The 16,147-nt window shown below is 39.5% G+C and overlaps 1 protein-coding gene across 1 annotated transcript; it reads left to right on the forward strand.

Moving 5' to 3' along the window:
• The first annotated feature begins 145 nt into the window (after positions 1–145).
• On the forward strand, positions 146–14,178 carry THAP2 (THAP domain containing 2). Its single transcript, XM_025476589.3, is given in 4 exon segments — positions 146–648; positions 8,701–8,896; positions 10,805–11,060; positions 11,063–14,178. Coding segments are annotated over 4 exon segments (654 nt in total). The 5' UTR covers positions 146–577; the 3' UTR covers positions 11,194–14,178.
• Positions 14,179–16,147: the final 1,969 nt, after the last annotated feature.

Below are 16,147 nucleotides of genomic sequence, written 5' to 3' on the forward strand. Positions count from 1 at the left end.
GGCCCGCGTCCCCTCGCCCAGCGCCCCCCGGCTCTTCCGCCTCGCGAGAAAGGGGGCTCTGCCCGGGGCTCGGCCCGCGACGTCACTTCCGGCGGCGCGCAGGAAGCCGGCCGCGCAGCTCCCGCGTCGTCTCGCGGGACGCCGCGGTGGTCGCCGGGATGTGTAGTCCCGCCTTGCGGGGCGAGCCTCCGGGGCAGGGAGAGGGGGGTTCGGGTTTTCGGGTTTTCGGGTTTGTGCTTCCCGCGCAGCGCTCGCGCCCCGCCCGGGCTCGCCGCTGACGTGGACGGCCCGGGAGGCTCCTGAGTGATGCGGGGAGCGTTGTAATGGCCGCGAGCGCCTCGACCGAGGGGGCGCAGTGATCCCGCTCCGTTTTAGGGGGGCCCCTTAAGGGGGAGGCTAACGAAGGCGAGCGCGGCTCCGGGGCCGTCTGCTGCGCGGGCTCCAGGCCGCCGTGCTACTAGAGACCCCGGGGAGGCTGACCCCCCCCGCCCGCACCTGCAGCTGCACCTGCACCCGCACCCGCACCCGCACCCGCACCTCCGCCAGCGCCGCAGGACCGGATGACGGCGACGGGGACATGCCGACCAACTGCGCCGCGGCGGGCTGCGCCACTACCTACGACAAGCACATTAACATCAGCTTCCACAGGTAAGCGCGGCGCGGGTTAGGGACGCGGGCCCTCAGGTGCAGGGTCGCCGCTGCGGGCGCAGCCGGGGCCCAGCTGCCGACCCCACCGCCGGGCTCGTGCCCAGGAAGCAGCACTTCTGTCCTTTGCGCTGCCCTTCCCCGCCTCTGTCCCCCCCACCCTTCCCCTTTTTCTTTTTTTCTTCTTCTTCCTTTTTTTTTTTTTTTGGTCCTTTTTCTCCCCGCCCTCCGGGAAAGATTAACTCACTTTGAAAGGGAAATCCGAGTCCCGCCCGGTGCTTACTCCCTGGGGGAAAAGTAAAAGGAGCATCCCGTGATTTCGTGCTCCGCGATGCATGGGCCTGGGTCTGCACGGGAATGGTGCCTTCCAAGCAAGCGAAACCTCCTGCTGCCGTCCAGATCGGGAAGCCAGGGGCGCCCCCTCCACCCCCGGGGCAGCACCTGCGTGACCCCGGGTCGCGCGGTCGAGTCCCCATCGGGCTCCCTGCAGGGAGCCTGCTGCTCCTCGGCCTGGGTCTCTGCCCCTCTCTCTGTGTCTCTCAGGAATAAATAAAATTAAAAACAAACAAAAACAAAAAAAACGGGAAGCGATCACTAGCCAGGTTGGCGTGGGAAGCATTTAGGTGCCTACCAGCCCCGCGCAGGTGGGTGAGCGCAGAACTGAGCTGTCAGTGCGGAGCCCGGCTTTCCTCCTCACTACGGTGCTGACCTTAGGTGTGGCTCCTCCATGGCTGCAGGAGCAATCCAGTCTTTCCTTCTGTCTAACCGGAGCCCTTGAGAACATTTTGAAGGCTGTGTGAAATACAGTAAGTACTCCATAAATGCTTACTTTCTCGGCAAGTGCCTGCAGAAAAGCAGCCTTGAAAAAAAAAAAGTTCTGTGCCAATAGTTCCGATTTATTATTTTTTTAAGATTTTATTTATTCATGAGAGACACAGAGAGAGAGGGCCAGAGACACACACAGGCAGAGGGAGAAGCAGGGAGCCGGACGCGGGACTCGATCCCAGGACCTCGGGGTCACGCTCTGGGCCCAAGGCAGATGCTCAACCACTGAGCCACATGGGTGCCCCTATGTTTTATGTTTTTATTTTTTATTTATTATTATTATTAAAGATTTGATTGATTGATTGATTGATTAATGAGAGACAGAGAGAGAGGCAGACAGAGAAGCAGGCTCCATGCAGGGAGCCCGACCTGGGACTCGATCCCGGAACCCCAGGATCACACCCTGGGCCCAAGGCAGATGCTCAACCACTGAGCCACCCGGGTGCCCCTATGTTTTATGTTTTTATTTATTATTTATTATTATTATTATTAAAGATTGTATTGATTGATTGATGAGAGACACAGAGAGAGAGAGGCAGAGACACAGGCAGATGGAGAAGCAGGCTCCATGCAGGGAGCCCGACCTGGGACTCGATCCCGGGACCCCAGGATCACACCCTGGGCCCAAGGCAGATGCTCAGCCACTGAGCCACCCAGGTGCCCCTATGTTTTATGTTTTTATTATTTATTATTATTATTAAAGATTTTATTGATTGATTGATGAGAGGCAGGGACCCAGGCAGAGGGAGAAGCAGGCTCCATGCAGGGAGCCCGACCTGGGACTCGATCCCAGGACCCCGAGGTCACGACTCGAACCAAAGGCAGCCACTCCACCGCTGAGCCACCCGGGCATCCCCAATAGTTCTGATTTTATGTATCTCACAACTTAGTACGATCTTAGAATATCCTTGACCCTTTCCTTACCTAATTATCACTAAATGCTCTCTTACTAAAAACTGCTACTTTGGGCAGCCCTGGTGGCACAGCAGTTTAGCGCCGCCTGCAGCCGGGGGTGTGATCCTGGAGACCTAGGATCCATACCCACATGGGGCTTCCTGCAAGGAGCCTGCTTCTCCCCCTACCTGTGTCTCTGCATATCTCTCTCTCTCTCTCTCTGAATAAATAAATAAATAAATCTTTAAAAATAGTAATAAAATAAAATAACTGCTACTTAAAAAAAAGTCCTTGTGATGTTTCTGTTTTTCAGATATTTCATGGGAATGTAGCACTTCATTCATTCATCGAACGTGTACAGGATTCTTGTGCCTGACATTGTGCTAGCAATCCAGAAAGTTCTTTTTTTTTTAAGTTTTATTTGTTAGAGCTGGTGTGAGTGGATGGAGGGGCAGAGAGAGAGGGAGATAGCAGTCTCCCAGCCAAGCAGGGACCCCCCCCCCCGGGGGGGGGGTGCTGCATCTCCTGATCCTGAGATTGTGTGACCTGAGTTACAATTAGGAGTCCAGGGCTTCACCTACAGAGCCCGGCTGGCACCTCCCCCACCCCCAGAAAGTTCTTATACTCCTTTAGTTTAGTAGGTAGTGAGAAAAACATAAATAATTATAGTTAAGTGCCGCAGAAGAGACACTCAGGGATGTCTAACTTAGCCTTGTAAAGTCAAAGAACACTTCTTAAAGGATGTGAAATTTCAGATGATAACCAAAGGATGACGTAGATTTAGTCCTGTATGCTACCTTACAGATTTTCTCTTTTATTCAGTGAGCATTCGAGAAGACCTGAGGGTTTCTTAAAAGAATAGCATGATGAGATTTGCATGTTAAGAAGCCCTCTGGCTGCAGTGTGGACAATTTACAGTGTTAAAGTGCTGGTCAAGGATCATCAAGAGAAGAATTTGATTAGAAACGAGCTTATTCAACCTTAATTCGCCCACTCTTTCTTTCACAGGGAATTCTCATACAGTATCAACTGAGCTACACAAGGTACTTCAATGCAGGCACAACCAGCACTAGATTAGAAGAGGTGAGAGTTGAGAAGAAAGAGGAACTTGCAGGAAAACAAGGGAGAGTCCACCAGTAACCTAGGCCAGTAACTACTGACAGAAGGGGAAAGAAGTAGATAGACTTAAGAAATGTGTGAGTAGGAGGCGCCTGGGTGGCTCAGTGGGTTGAGTACCTGCCCTCAGTTCAGGTCATAATCTTGGGGCCCTGGGATGGAGCCCCACGCCGGGCTCCCTGTTTAGTGGAGAGTCTGCTTCTCTGCTTCTCCCTCTCCTTCTGTTCTACCCCCCCTCCATGTGCACTCTCTTTGTCTGAAATAAAATCTTAAAAAAAAAAAAAAGAGTAGAAACCACTGTATTTGGTAATTTGATGTGGAAGATGAGGGAGAGGGAGGAGTCCGAGGCACCCATCATCTTGAATGTTTGAGAGATACACAGTGATACAGTAACATGCATATTTGATGATTTGTCTTCTATGAAATTAATGTGTTCATGGAAATTCAGATCTTAACATTATATAATAAATTACATTCCTATTTCGTAAATACAATGTTTCACCAACTTCTTTCCTAGGGTGTTGATAGGTTTATCCCAGTGTACAACTTAGGTTGCCTATGCTCATTGTCCTGTTTTTCTTATCTGTTAGCCCACTCCAGTCTAAGTCCCCCCAACAGTCTCCTGAAACTGCTCTTGCTAAGATAAGTTATCGCTCTTGTATTTCTTTTTCATGGCATGTCTTCATTTCCTCCTTGAAATACTCTACTTTTGAATTATTTGATACTGATTTTGTGATTTTCATCTGGGACACCTTCAGTTTTCTCGGCCAGCCCCTTCCTTTCTCTGCCCCCTGACCTAGGTCTTTCCACTCTTATCAAAATGATTTCAACTGTTCCTGTGGACTCAGTTAACCCGTCGAAGCCTTGGAAATCAACATCTCCAGTCCAATCTTTCTAATGAGTTCCAGACTTATATAGGCCAAGTGTCTCGGTATATCCCTGGTCTCTCTTCAGTTCCTCGGGTTCAATATGTCAGAACTGTACTAATGAGCTTGCTCTTCCCCTAAAACTACACCAAGTCCCATACTCCCTTTCTCAGTAAACGAAAACACCGTCCACCCCGAAAGTGAGAGGATATCCTCCCTTGACTTCTCCCCATTCCCTCTTGATTGGATTGTTACAATAGCCTCTTACCTGGTTCACTGCTTCCATTCACGCACTCCTGACCTCTCTTCTATAATCAATGGTGTGTTGCTAAAGGTTTAACAACAGGATCGGGATCTCCAGGGAAAGGGGAAAGCACTGATTTGTGGTGTTTGCCCAATTCCCATGGCTGGTTTCAAGCTACCAATATGAAATCACTGATCACAGAGTTGGGAAGAAATGTGCAGTACCACTCTGTTCTATAGCATTTATATCACACAGTTATAACAGACACAAACAATTTTAAGAATAGAGGCAATAGTAAAGTAATAAAGAAATTATGGGTTTCAGTGTTTACTACCTTTGTTCTTCATTTAATTGCAAACTTATGTAATTTTTAATAATGGCTATATTTAATAGCCAGCTAAAACATTTTAGGTTAATAATTACCCTCTAAATTAGGCCTTTTAATGGCCTACCAATGCTATTTTGGATATGACTTCAAAATTACTCTTAACTTAGAAGGCTCTCCAGCATCATTTCATGTCATAACACTACACTACTCCTACCCTACTTTCCCTATCTAACTCCTACTCTCTTAAAGCCTCCTGACTAGGGTATCCCTGGGTGGCTCAGCGGTTTAGCGCCTGCCTTGGGCCCAGGGTGTGATCCTGGAGTCCCAGGATCAGGTCCCACGTCAGGCTCCTGGCATGGAGCCTGCTTCTCCCTCTGCATGTATCTCTGCCTCTCTCTCTCTCTCTCTCTCTCTATGCCTATCGTGAATAAATAAACAAAATCTAAAAAAAAAAAAGCCTCCTGACTAGATTAGCTCTTACTGTTTTATGGCTCCATGCCACCCTGTACTTACCCCTTTATTACGCTCATGAACTTGTAATTACTTTTATTAATAAATAGCTTTTATTTAGTATTTACTGTGTACTGCGCACTGGGCAAAACATTTACTCACATTTTCTCATTTAATCCCTGGAACCATAGTAAGTACCATTATTACTTCACTGTATAGGTGATAAAACTGAAGCCTAAAAAGGCTCAAGAATTTGTCTGGTGTCACTCAGGTATCGCACTGAAGAAACCAGGATTTGCACCTCGATTTGACGCCAGAGACAACATTCTCAGCCACTCCTTTTTCCTGCGTAAAGCCATTTGATTTCTACCCTTCCCATTACAATATACCCTCACATAAAGGGTAGATACCATAAAGGTTAGGTCGGTTTTGTCTACCACTATGTCCTCAGTGCCTACGACAGTCTTGGAATATAAAAGGCATTCAGCTATTATTAAAGACTCAAGCAAAGTAGCATTATTTAAAACACTGGCTTTTCCAAAACATCTAATGTTTCTGAAAGTTTGGTTCTATTACTGGTAGACAAGAATATATCCAGCAGTTACCACCATGTTAATTTTTTAGTATTTACAACAGGATTTATTATGACTTAAAGTAAGCTTATGGGCTATATCTCCTACCCTTCAAAAATGCTGAGAAAAATCCAGACACATGAAAATAAGGTTAATGCTGTATATAAATATTGTCCAAAATCAAATATAAAATTGCTGATTATTTTTATTTTTCTATTTCAACACAGATAACTAAACATTATTTAGTAATGATGAATAATCCCCTTGGTTTGTTCATTCTTTGATTCACTGAGAAAGTTCATGGAGTGCTTACTTAACCGGATATAATGAAAAGCATAGCTCCAACCATGAGATACTTACGATATAGGAGTGGAAGTAGAAAAGTAAACCATTAGAATACAAATGATATTCTATATGATATATAAGAACATCTAACCCAGTCCATGAAAAATTTCCTTAGGAATGTGGGATTCCTAAATTGAATCTTAAGGAAGGAAAACTAACCCAAGTTAAAGTTCAATTAGGCATCAGGTTTCATAATCAGGGAGCTAGTTGGCTTTTTTTTTTTTTAAGGCTTTATTTATTTATTCATGAGAGACACACAGAGAGAGAGGCAGAGACACAGGCAGAGGGAGAAGCAGGCTCCATGCAGGGAACCCGACGTGGGACTCAATCATGGGTCTCCAGGATCACACCCTGAGCCAAAGGCAGATGCTCAACCACTGAGCCACCCAGGCATCCCAGGGAGCTAGTTTTAAAAAGAGCTAGAGACGCTTAGCTGGCTCAATTGGTAGAGCATGTGACTCGATCTCGGGGTCTTGAGTTCAAGCCCCATGTTGGGTGTGGAGCCTATTAAAAAAAAAAAAAAAGTCTTCTACAAAGAGCTAAAAAATTTAAAGGCTGAAAAATAATATCTGAAAACCACTCTTCATACATCTGAAGAATATTATAGCAATGATAATACAATGATACTTATTTGTTCTGCATCTTTATTGAGGCCCAAACAAGAAATGTGCTTGTAAACTAAAGTTTGACTTTTACCTGAGGCTATAGGAAACATTTCCAAACCCTTAAGTATTGGAACAGAAATCTTTGAAATGAGAATACATTATTAGTAACAGGTGAGGGCTAGGTAGAGTAGATAAATCCTCCATCACAGGTTTCTTTCTTTCTTTCTTTCTTTCTTTCTTTCTTTCTTTCTTTCTTTCTTTCTTTCTTTTTTTTACTATCACAGGTTTCTAATGAAATTTCTAGAAGCCTACATACATGAAAACATGAACTGTAAAGTGACATACAAATGTTAATATTTTCGGATTAGGGTATGTCTGGGTGGGGTGGGAGGGACAGGAGGTGGGGGTGGGAGGGTTCTTACCAGTTAGTCTGGGTTTTCGTCTGCCTGAGTCCCTCACTGCTGGTGATTTGAGCAAACCTACTATATCTGATCGAGCCAAAGTTGTTGCTACCTAGGAAAGCTTCACTTGGGGGTTTCTGAGCCACATGATCTTTTAACATCATTTTAATGGTTCTTTTTAAACACGAGTCAGTTCATAATTAATACTTAAAGGATAAAGTAGTCAAACTAAAGAGCTCAACTCAAACTTAATACATATAAATTTTGATTGTCATGTTCTCAAGTTAGCACAGTTTACCACTAGAATTTTGGGGCAGTCTCATATTTTTCTCCTTGACGGGTGTACACTGGTACATACATATCAGTATATTTTGTATTTAAAATAACCATGAAAGGAATGACATTCCTGCTGGGCTTGTCAGCAGCATTTTACTTTTAGTAATAATCATGCTTCCTACTGTACTATAGCTTAAGAGTCCACTTTTTATTTTTTATTTTTATTTTTTTAATTTTTTTATTTATTTATGGTAGTCAGAGAGAGAGAGAGAGAGAGAGAGAGAGAGGCAGAGACATAGGCAGAGGGAGAAGCAGGCTCCATGCACCAGGAGCCCGACGTGGGATTCGATTCCGGGTCTCCAGGATCATGCCCTGGGCCAAAGGCAGGCGCTAAACCGCTGCGCCACCCAGGGATCCCAGAGTCCACTTTTTAAAAATATGTGCAGTTTACATGGAAGTAATACAGTGAATTGTTAGTTTATATTGTTTTACATCAGTTACGCCAACATTTGTGGAGCCCCTACTGTTTGCAAGGCATTGTGCTAAGTGTTAAAGATAAATAGATGATATAATGATCAATATGTCCTCAAGAAACTTATAATCTACTTTTATTTCACTGGAAATTTGTTAAAATGGAAAAATTACAAAAGAATGCGTTAAGTGTGTGACAGTGAAGGAACACAGAGGAAGGAATATCAGAATCTGTCTAGGCTTTCCCTGATAAAATTTAATCTGTAGATATTTGATTTGTCCTGACCATGTACATATGTCAGCAGCAAGCTGATCACAGCATTGTGAATAATGCTTATAATGGTTCTACATAACCTTGATTTATATAAGTATAGTTTATTTTTACTGCCAATGTTAAGAACTAAGTTGGGAAGAAAGGTCATTTTAAAGGCCTGAAAAATAAAAGCACTCCAGTCAGTTTTTCATTAGTTGTTTTGCAACTTGTAAAAGATAGCATGAATTGGTTTTTGTTCCAGTGTCTGGATATTAAAATTTTGTATATAAGTGGAAGATGCTTTAAATCATCATCCATCTTAAAATTTAAAATTCCTTTTAACCATTACAACCAGAAGTGTGATTGTTGGAAGTTGAATTGCCTTTTTTTTTTTTTCTTTTTTTAAAAGGTTTCCTTTGGATCCTAAGAGAAGAAAAGAATGGATTCGTCTGCTTAGGCGCAAAAATTTTGTGCCAGGAAAACACACTTTTCTTTGTTCAAAGCACTTTGAAGCCTCCTGTTTTGACTTAACAGGACAAACTCGACGACTTAAAATGGATGCTGTTCCAACCATTTTTGATTTCTGTACCCATTTAAAGTCTATGGTAGGTAACATTACTTTTCTTTTACCCATTTTTACCATTTTTGGTACCCATTCTTTTTTCTTTACAAAGTAGAACAATTCAGAATATAATGAAGTTCATATATAATGATATGCCTCAAGAAAGTCACAAAACTTCCTCTTGTGCAGTAAAGGTGCAGGCTGCAGTTATTGCTCAGGTCTCCTGACTCCAATATTCTTTCCCCAATCCAAACTACTTTTACTGTATTGGAATTTTACATTACTTCCAGTTATTATCAATAATTGAATCAATGGTAAAACAGAAATCCTAAGTAAAGAAACCTCCAGCATCATTCTGCTCTGATGTTTAAGATAACATTCAAAATGGGTGTGAAGAGCTTTAAGAATACCACTCCCCAAAGAATCCCAGAGTTATACCAGAGAGTGTAAGTTCAGAAGAAGGCATCACAGAAAACTTCATTGAGCTCAGGCATTTAGGCTGGAGTTTGGGCTTGGACTTTGGAACGTAGGAGAAGATTCTTAACCTTGCACAGGACAATTACGGTAACATGATGAGAACAAAAGCCAATGGGTTGAGGGATAAGTAGAAAACAATTAAGTGTTAGGTAAGTGATATGTAAAAGGAAGGACAGAATTAAGGTATATGATGAATGTATTAAAACAATATTTCATCTAGTTGGGGAAAATCTGATCAGAGAGGAAAAGGTATTTGTCCACAAATGAATTTCTGTGTTAATAAATGTTTGTTGAATCAATAAAAGATACAAACTTATGAAGTTATAACCTAATCTGGGAACTTAAAGTGATTTAATAGTTGTGGGAATATAAATCAAGACGGTGAGTGGCAAAATGGGGTGAGATCCTAAATTGTAAGTTTGCCATGTAAAGATTTTTTTGTCTTTAGATAATGAGGCAAAGGGGAATCTAGCCAGTTAGAGAAACATCAAATCTGTCAGAAAAATTATTTTGGTAGCAGAATATGAATGAGGTTCAGAATGAGTGGACATCATTAAAGAATTTTTTAGTGGGATGCCCGGGTGGCTCTGCGGTTGAGCATCTGCCTTAGGTTCAGGGCACGATCCCAGGGTCCTGGGATCAAGTCCCACGTCGGGCTCCCCACAGGGAGTCTGCTTCTCTCTCTGCCTGTGTCTCTGCCTCTCTCTCTCTGTGTCTCATGAATAAATAAATAAAATCTTTAAAAAAAAAAAGAATTTTTTAGTATATTCAAGCCATATGTGATTATAGGCTTGGTGTAGGCCATAGCCTTAAGGATGATGGAGAGAAAGGATTGATGATAGAGATATTTTAAAAGTAGAATTAATTGAACTCGATGACCAATTGAGTAAAAGAAATAAAGGAAAAAAGAGTCCTTAGATTTGGGTAGAAAGTTCCTAGGCAGATTTTAAATCCTTGAATGGAAGATATAACTATGAACATTTAGTAAATCTACTCAGAAGCTTATTACTTGGGAATAATTTTTTTATTAAGTAGAACCTCAGTTTTGAAATATCAAATTGAAAGAATAGTATTTACTTAAAAAAGAGAGAAATCAGTACCACAGAAAAACCAGAACCAGATGTTTACATACATTATATTGGTCTTAGAAATTTCAAAATATTTTTAAAGTCTCCACAAAATCATACTCAGTAACTTGAAAGAGACCTTGGAAGTCCATTGTCTATTTTCAAACAATGTTTGTATCCCTCTGGAGAGAAAAGACAAAAAGAAATAAGGTGGCTGGAGTTAATTTAACAAGTTGAGAAACTTAAATCCACAATTACATGTGACGGGCAGGTGATGTTGCCAGTAAAACTTTTAAAATCAGTTTTTACAAGAGGAGTTTAATTACTTTTATACAAAACTAGGAAAAATTTACTTATTTGTGATATTTCATAATTTATGTTCAACCCTCTAATTTTATTTGGCTTAGAAACTCAAGTCAAGGAATCTTTTGAAGAAAAACAACAATTGTACCCCAAAAGGACCATCTAATTTAAAACCAAACATTAGTAGTCAGCAAGTACTACTTGAACACAGTTATGCTTTTAGGAATCCTATGGAGGCAAAAAAGAGGATAATTAAACTGGAAAAGGAAATAGCAAGCTTAAGAAAGAAAATGAAAACTTGCTTACAAAAAGAACGCAGAGCAACACGAAGATGGATCAAAGCCACGTGCTTGGTGAAGAATCTGAAGCAAATAACATATTACCTAAGGGCACATCAGAACACATTTTACCAACTGCCTTAAGCAGTCTTCCTTTGGAAGATTTCAAGATTCTTGAACAAAATCCACAAGATAAAACATTACCAATTCTATAAAACAGTCATTTAAGATTAATTGGTCTACAAGGAACTTGAGGCCCATCCTTCATTCTATTCAAAGGTAAAGATATTTAAGGAAATTATGCCAAATTGGATATTTAATAAAGTTTTACTTAAAGTAACATTATATAATTTATGAAGACTTGATTATAAAAAAAAATGGAAACTTTCTATGAAACTTTTATTTGAAAAAGAATGGAAGTGCCTTACTTAAGAATTACGTACTGAAAAATTTTGCTAAGAAATTGTATGTTTGCAAGGTGTTTTTTTGTCTTTTAAAATTAAAGAACTGTGATATGTTTAATTTAAATTGGAAAAAAATTGTTTTTCCTGTACCAGTGTTGGGATATTACATTCTAAATAGGATGCTAAGTAGGAGTTAACCAACATTAAATATGACTTTAAAACTGCTGGGCTTTGTATTAATTGAATCATTATTGGCACTGGATTTGGAAATTTTATAGGAAAAAATTCTGAGGTATAAGGCAAATTCTGTTATTTAGTTAAACTTTCTGTATCTACTCACCAATAAAAGTGAGTTAATCATGGCTTCCCTCATGAAAATATTGGCTTTTAAAATAGATTGTAAAAAAAATAAAATAAAATAGATTGTAAAATATTTTGAAAATAATATTTTGGGGATCCCTGGGTGGCGCAGCAGTTTGGCGCCTGCCTTTGGCCCAGGGCGCGATCCTGGAGACCCAGGATCGAATCCCACATCAGGCTCCCGGTGCATGGAGCCTGCTTCTCCCTCTGCCTATGTCTCTGCCTCTCTCTCTCTCTCTCTCTGTGACTATCAGAAAGAAGAAAGAAAGAAAGAAAGAAAGAAAGAAAGAAAGAAAGAAAGAAAGAAAGAAAGAAAGAAAGAAAGAAACCCTTGTGGATAGGTGATTTAAAAAAAAAAAAAAAGAAAATAATATTTTGAAAGTGAAGTACTCTTGCATCATCCAAGCAAGGTAAGGCCTCAAGAACCTCAGACTAGTGAAAATAGGTAGCCGATTATACATCGTGAAATACTCTAGACATTGTGATCTAGCTTTTACCTTAAATAAAACGATAAATTCATATTATTTTTTTTCCTCATAATAAAAATATTTCATTTTCAGTTCCAAAGATGTTACATTAATTAGGCAACATGATACAAAGTTCTGTTAGGAATACCCCCTTGCCCGCATATATGTTGATACCAAAACTCTTACACTGTTTTTTCCCCATAAGCCCTCATTAGGTTTAATCACAGAAAGGTACTTACCATATTATATCTTCACAACTTAGATGGAATCAATCTATTGTACATATCAGCTTGCTTTTATCTCCCTTTTTAGCGAGTCTAATAGAGCAACTGTACTGCAGAAGGGAAGTGAAATGTATTTTCTATATAAATACATGTGTCTGAAAAGCTATGCAAATGCTAATTATTTTACAAAATAGAACTATGATAGTTTCCACTTGAACTAATTAAGCGGTTCACCATAATTCACCACATAAATTTTTGATTTTAATAAGAATCCTTCCCTTCAAATGTGATTTTTGGGAAAATCACATTAAATTTATTAATGTGTAATCAAGTTATTCAATCTTAGTTCAGGCTTCTGACACTACTATATGAAAGTAGCATGCATCTACCTAACCAAAATTGCTCTAAAGTTCTTCCTTTAAGGTAATAGCTATCTTATTTTATAAAGAAATTTGGCGGTTTTATCAGGGTGAAAGTTTTGTTTTTGATAGTATTTGCTTGGATCCTAGCAATAGTCTCCTTCCAGCATTAGCACTCTTTCTTTTAATAAGGATTGCCTCCCAACCAACTAGATTTCACAAAGGCAAGGATAAGAAAAGTCTGTATTATTATCATCAGGCACTTACAACAAATATTTATGAAAATCCTTTTGTGAATATTGTAAACCTTGTTAGTCATTTTATTTTAAATATTGGACATAACTCCTTGGAATTGTCATTTTGTTTTTTTTCTACTATGGTTTCAAATATCTCTTCACTTACTGACCATAACGTTATACCTCAAAATAAGTTGGGCTAATAATCATTTAAACATAAACTGTTTTCCAACAATAAACTCTCATGTAGTTCATCACCCCTCTCCAATATAAAACAAAATACTAATTAATGAAGGTCAGTTCCTATCTACAATAGTATCTTGGTGTCTTAAGGTAACATTTTAAAAATTACCCCAAAATCCCATAAAATACAAGCTTTTGACAAAGTTAACTTAGACTTCATTATTATTTGAGACTACTGAATAAATTACCACTCAGTAATTTTAAAGTAAATTTTTTTGGTGTTTTCTCCATGTCATTGTCAGGTTACTGTCCTGATAACATGCTTTAAATTCTCCCTGCATCAAATTGTTTCATTAACATACAGATACTTGTCTACCTTAAAACTAGGTTCATTCATAGAGAAAAACCTAAATCTTTTTAAATCCTGTTTTCAGTAGTTGATAAACTTATCATTTTGACTGTCTACCATCTGCTCTTTTTCATCTGCTGGACCCAACACATATCCTCTGTTCATTCTCTGTTGTTATTCATTCTATGCCTGCCAGGAACTAACCTCTACAAAGAACCAGCAAAAGGCTAATGACTTTATATAAAGATGACATGATTATCTGCCCTTAAATTCCTTAAGAGTCTACTGAGAGAAAAAAAAATATCTTTGTAATACAATATGATAAATGTCATAAACAAAATATATGTGAAGTGCTTTGGTAAATGCTGTTGAGTTAGAATTTAATAAGTATAAACATTTTAGACCTTTTTCCCAAAAAACTTATCCCTTGAAACAAAACAGATTTTTCTTATGACTTACCAAATGAGATAGAAAGACATCAGTATGGACTTGAATTAAATAGTGTTTTCATGAATTGTAAATTTTTCCCCTTGAAAATGAACACTGAACAAATTAGTTGTTAATGGTATCTTTGTTAACAGGAAAACGTAACTGAATAAAATACTGTGTCAAACCCAAGTACCCAGATTTATTTGACATTTGATGTTTTTATAAAATAACGATCTACTAACAGATTTTTACAAATAATTCAGCTCAGAGTCTTAAAGTTAACAAAGCCCTATGGTATGCATTAGCTCTCTTGTCCTTTACAAATATTCTGTGGTGGGTGGCATTATCTCCAATATACAGATGAAGAAATCCTTGTTAATGTTATTTATTTACTTAGACGTTTAATGTGTGCTTATTGGCACAAGGAATAGAAATGCCAGCAGTCCAGGAAGTTAAATCCTAAATTGAACAATGGTGTTCAGCCTTCAAATCCTCTGCTCTGCCCTCCACGTTTTAGCCCCCTATCCAAAATATCAATCATGCTATTAAAGTAGGATGTCCTGTGTCTCAAAAAACTAAAATAAAAAATTTTTACATGTGTATATACTTAAGATAGTCTGTGAAGTCAGTATAGAACTTTTCTAGGTAAACTTTATAATGTTTGTATTTTATCTCATTTCTCAATATTAGAATACGGGTACATTTTAATTTTGGTATAATTGAGAAAATAGCTCATCTTTATGCCAGAATGTAGTTTTATTTAGGTATTTAGACAGTTGGAAAATTTCTAAAATTGATGATTTTATAATGTATGTTAAACAATTACATATTGTATTCTGAGTATGTTGATATTAAACATTTTTTTACAAGGAAATTACTGTCATTCCTATTATTTTACAAAAATGTACATGAATATCTCTGGGGAAATCTTTCCCCTAAATGGACCCCCTAAAATACTTCTGTAGAAGTCCTTGCCCCTAGATTGAAGCAAATTGTAAACAAAATAAAGATATGTAAAGCCTAGAAGAGGAATTTTAATTTTTGTTGCTCAAATTATATCCAAGCATACATTATAGTTTATTTGCACTGTTTTTTTTTTTAATCTTTTGGGTTTTTTAAAAGATTTTATTTATTTGAGAGAGAGAGAGCAGGACCTTAACAGGAGAGGGGGAGCAGAGGGAGAGGGCCAAGCAGAGGACACAGGGCTGGATCCCAGGACCCTGAACTTATGACCTGAACCGAAATCAAGAGTTGGACCACTCCCTGAGCCACCCACGTGCCCCTGCACTGGCCTATACTGGTCATGCAAACCTAAACCAGACATATGAAGGGCTATAAAAATTCTCATAAACACCAACATCAGACAAGGTTGCCCTGTGACTGATGAAATGATGGGGAAGAAAAAGCAAGATCAATCCATAATTTTGTCCAAGAGACAAAAAGAAGGTCATTAGGCAAGCCACAAAAATAATATTTTTTAGTCTGTGAATAATTCTATCCCGTTATCTGGTGTGACTGATACCGGCCAGCTTGCTGTGAGAATCCAATTCTTTACCTGTAGTGAACACGGTGAGACAAAAACAAAGTGCGCACAAAATTTCTGCAGGAAGACTGTATTTACATGTAGTGAAATAAGGACACTATTTAGTTCTTCTTCACAGATTTGGTTCTTAACCAGCTAATGAGGGACGCCTGGGTGGCTCAGTGGTTTAGAGCCTGCCTTCAGCCCAGGCCGTGATCCTGGAGACCCGGGATGGAGTCCCGCATCAGACTCCCCACATGGAGCCTGCTTCTCCCTCTGCCTCTCTCTCTGTGTGTCTCATGAATAAATAAATAAGATCTTAAAAAAAAAAATCAGCTAATTAGATGTCTTATTGAGGAAAGGATGTTAAGTTGTTTTGGCATGTTATTTAAATGTGGAAGCATGTGTTTTTAAAAAGTAGTGGTAAAAAAAAAACGAATTACTTTTCAAAGTAGAAGTGCTCTGGGCTAGAACACATTTGAGTAACTGGATCGGAAACTCCTTTTCCTCTTTACATGGTCAGCATCAACTGAAAAAGTTCAGATATGCTGTATTTATCCATTTTAACCCGGGCACACAAGTTCATTTACAATAAAATGCGAAATAAGCCACCGATTCATACGTCATGTTAACGAG

This window comes from Canis lupus, chromosome 10 (genome assembly GCF_003254725.2).
Source record: "Canis lupus dingo isolate Sandy chromosome 10, ASM325472v2, whole genome shotgun sequence".
NCBI lineage: Eukaryota > Metazoa > Chordata > Mammalia > Carnivora > Canidae > Canis > Canis lupus.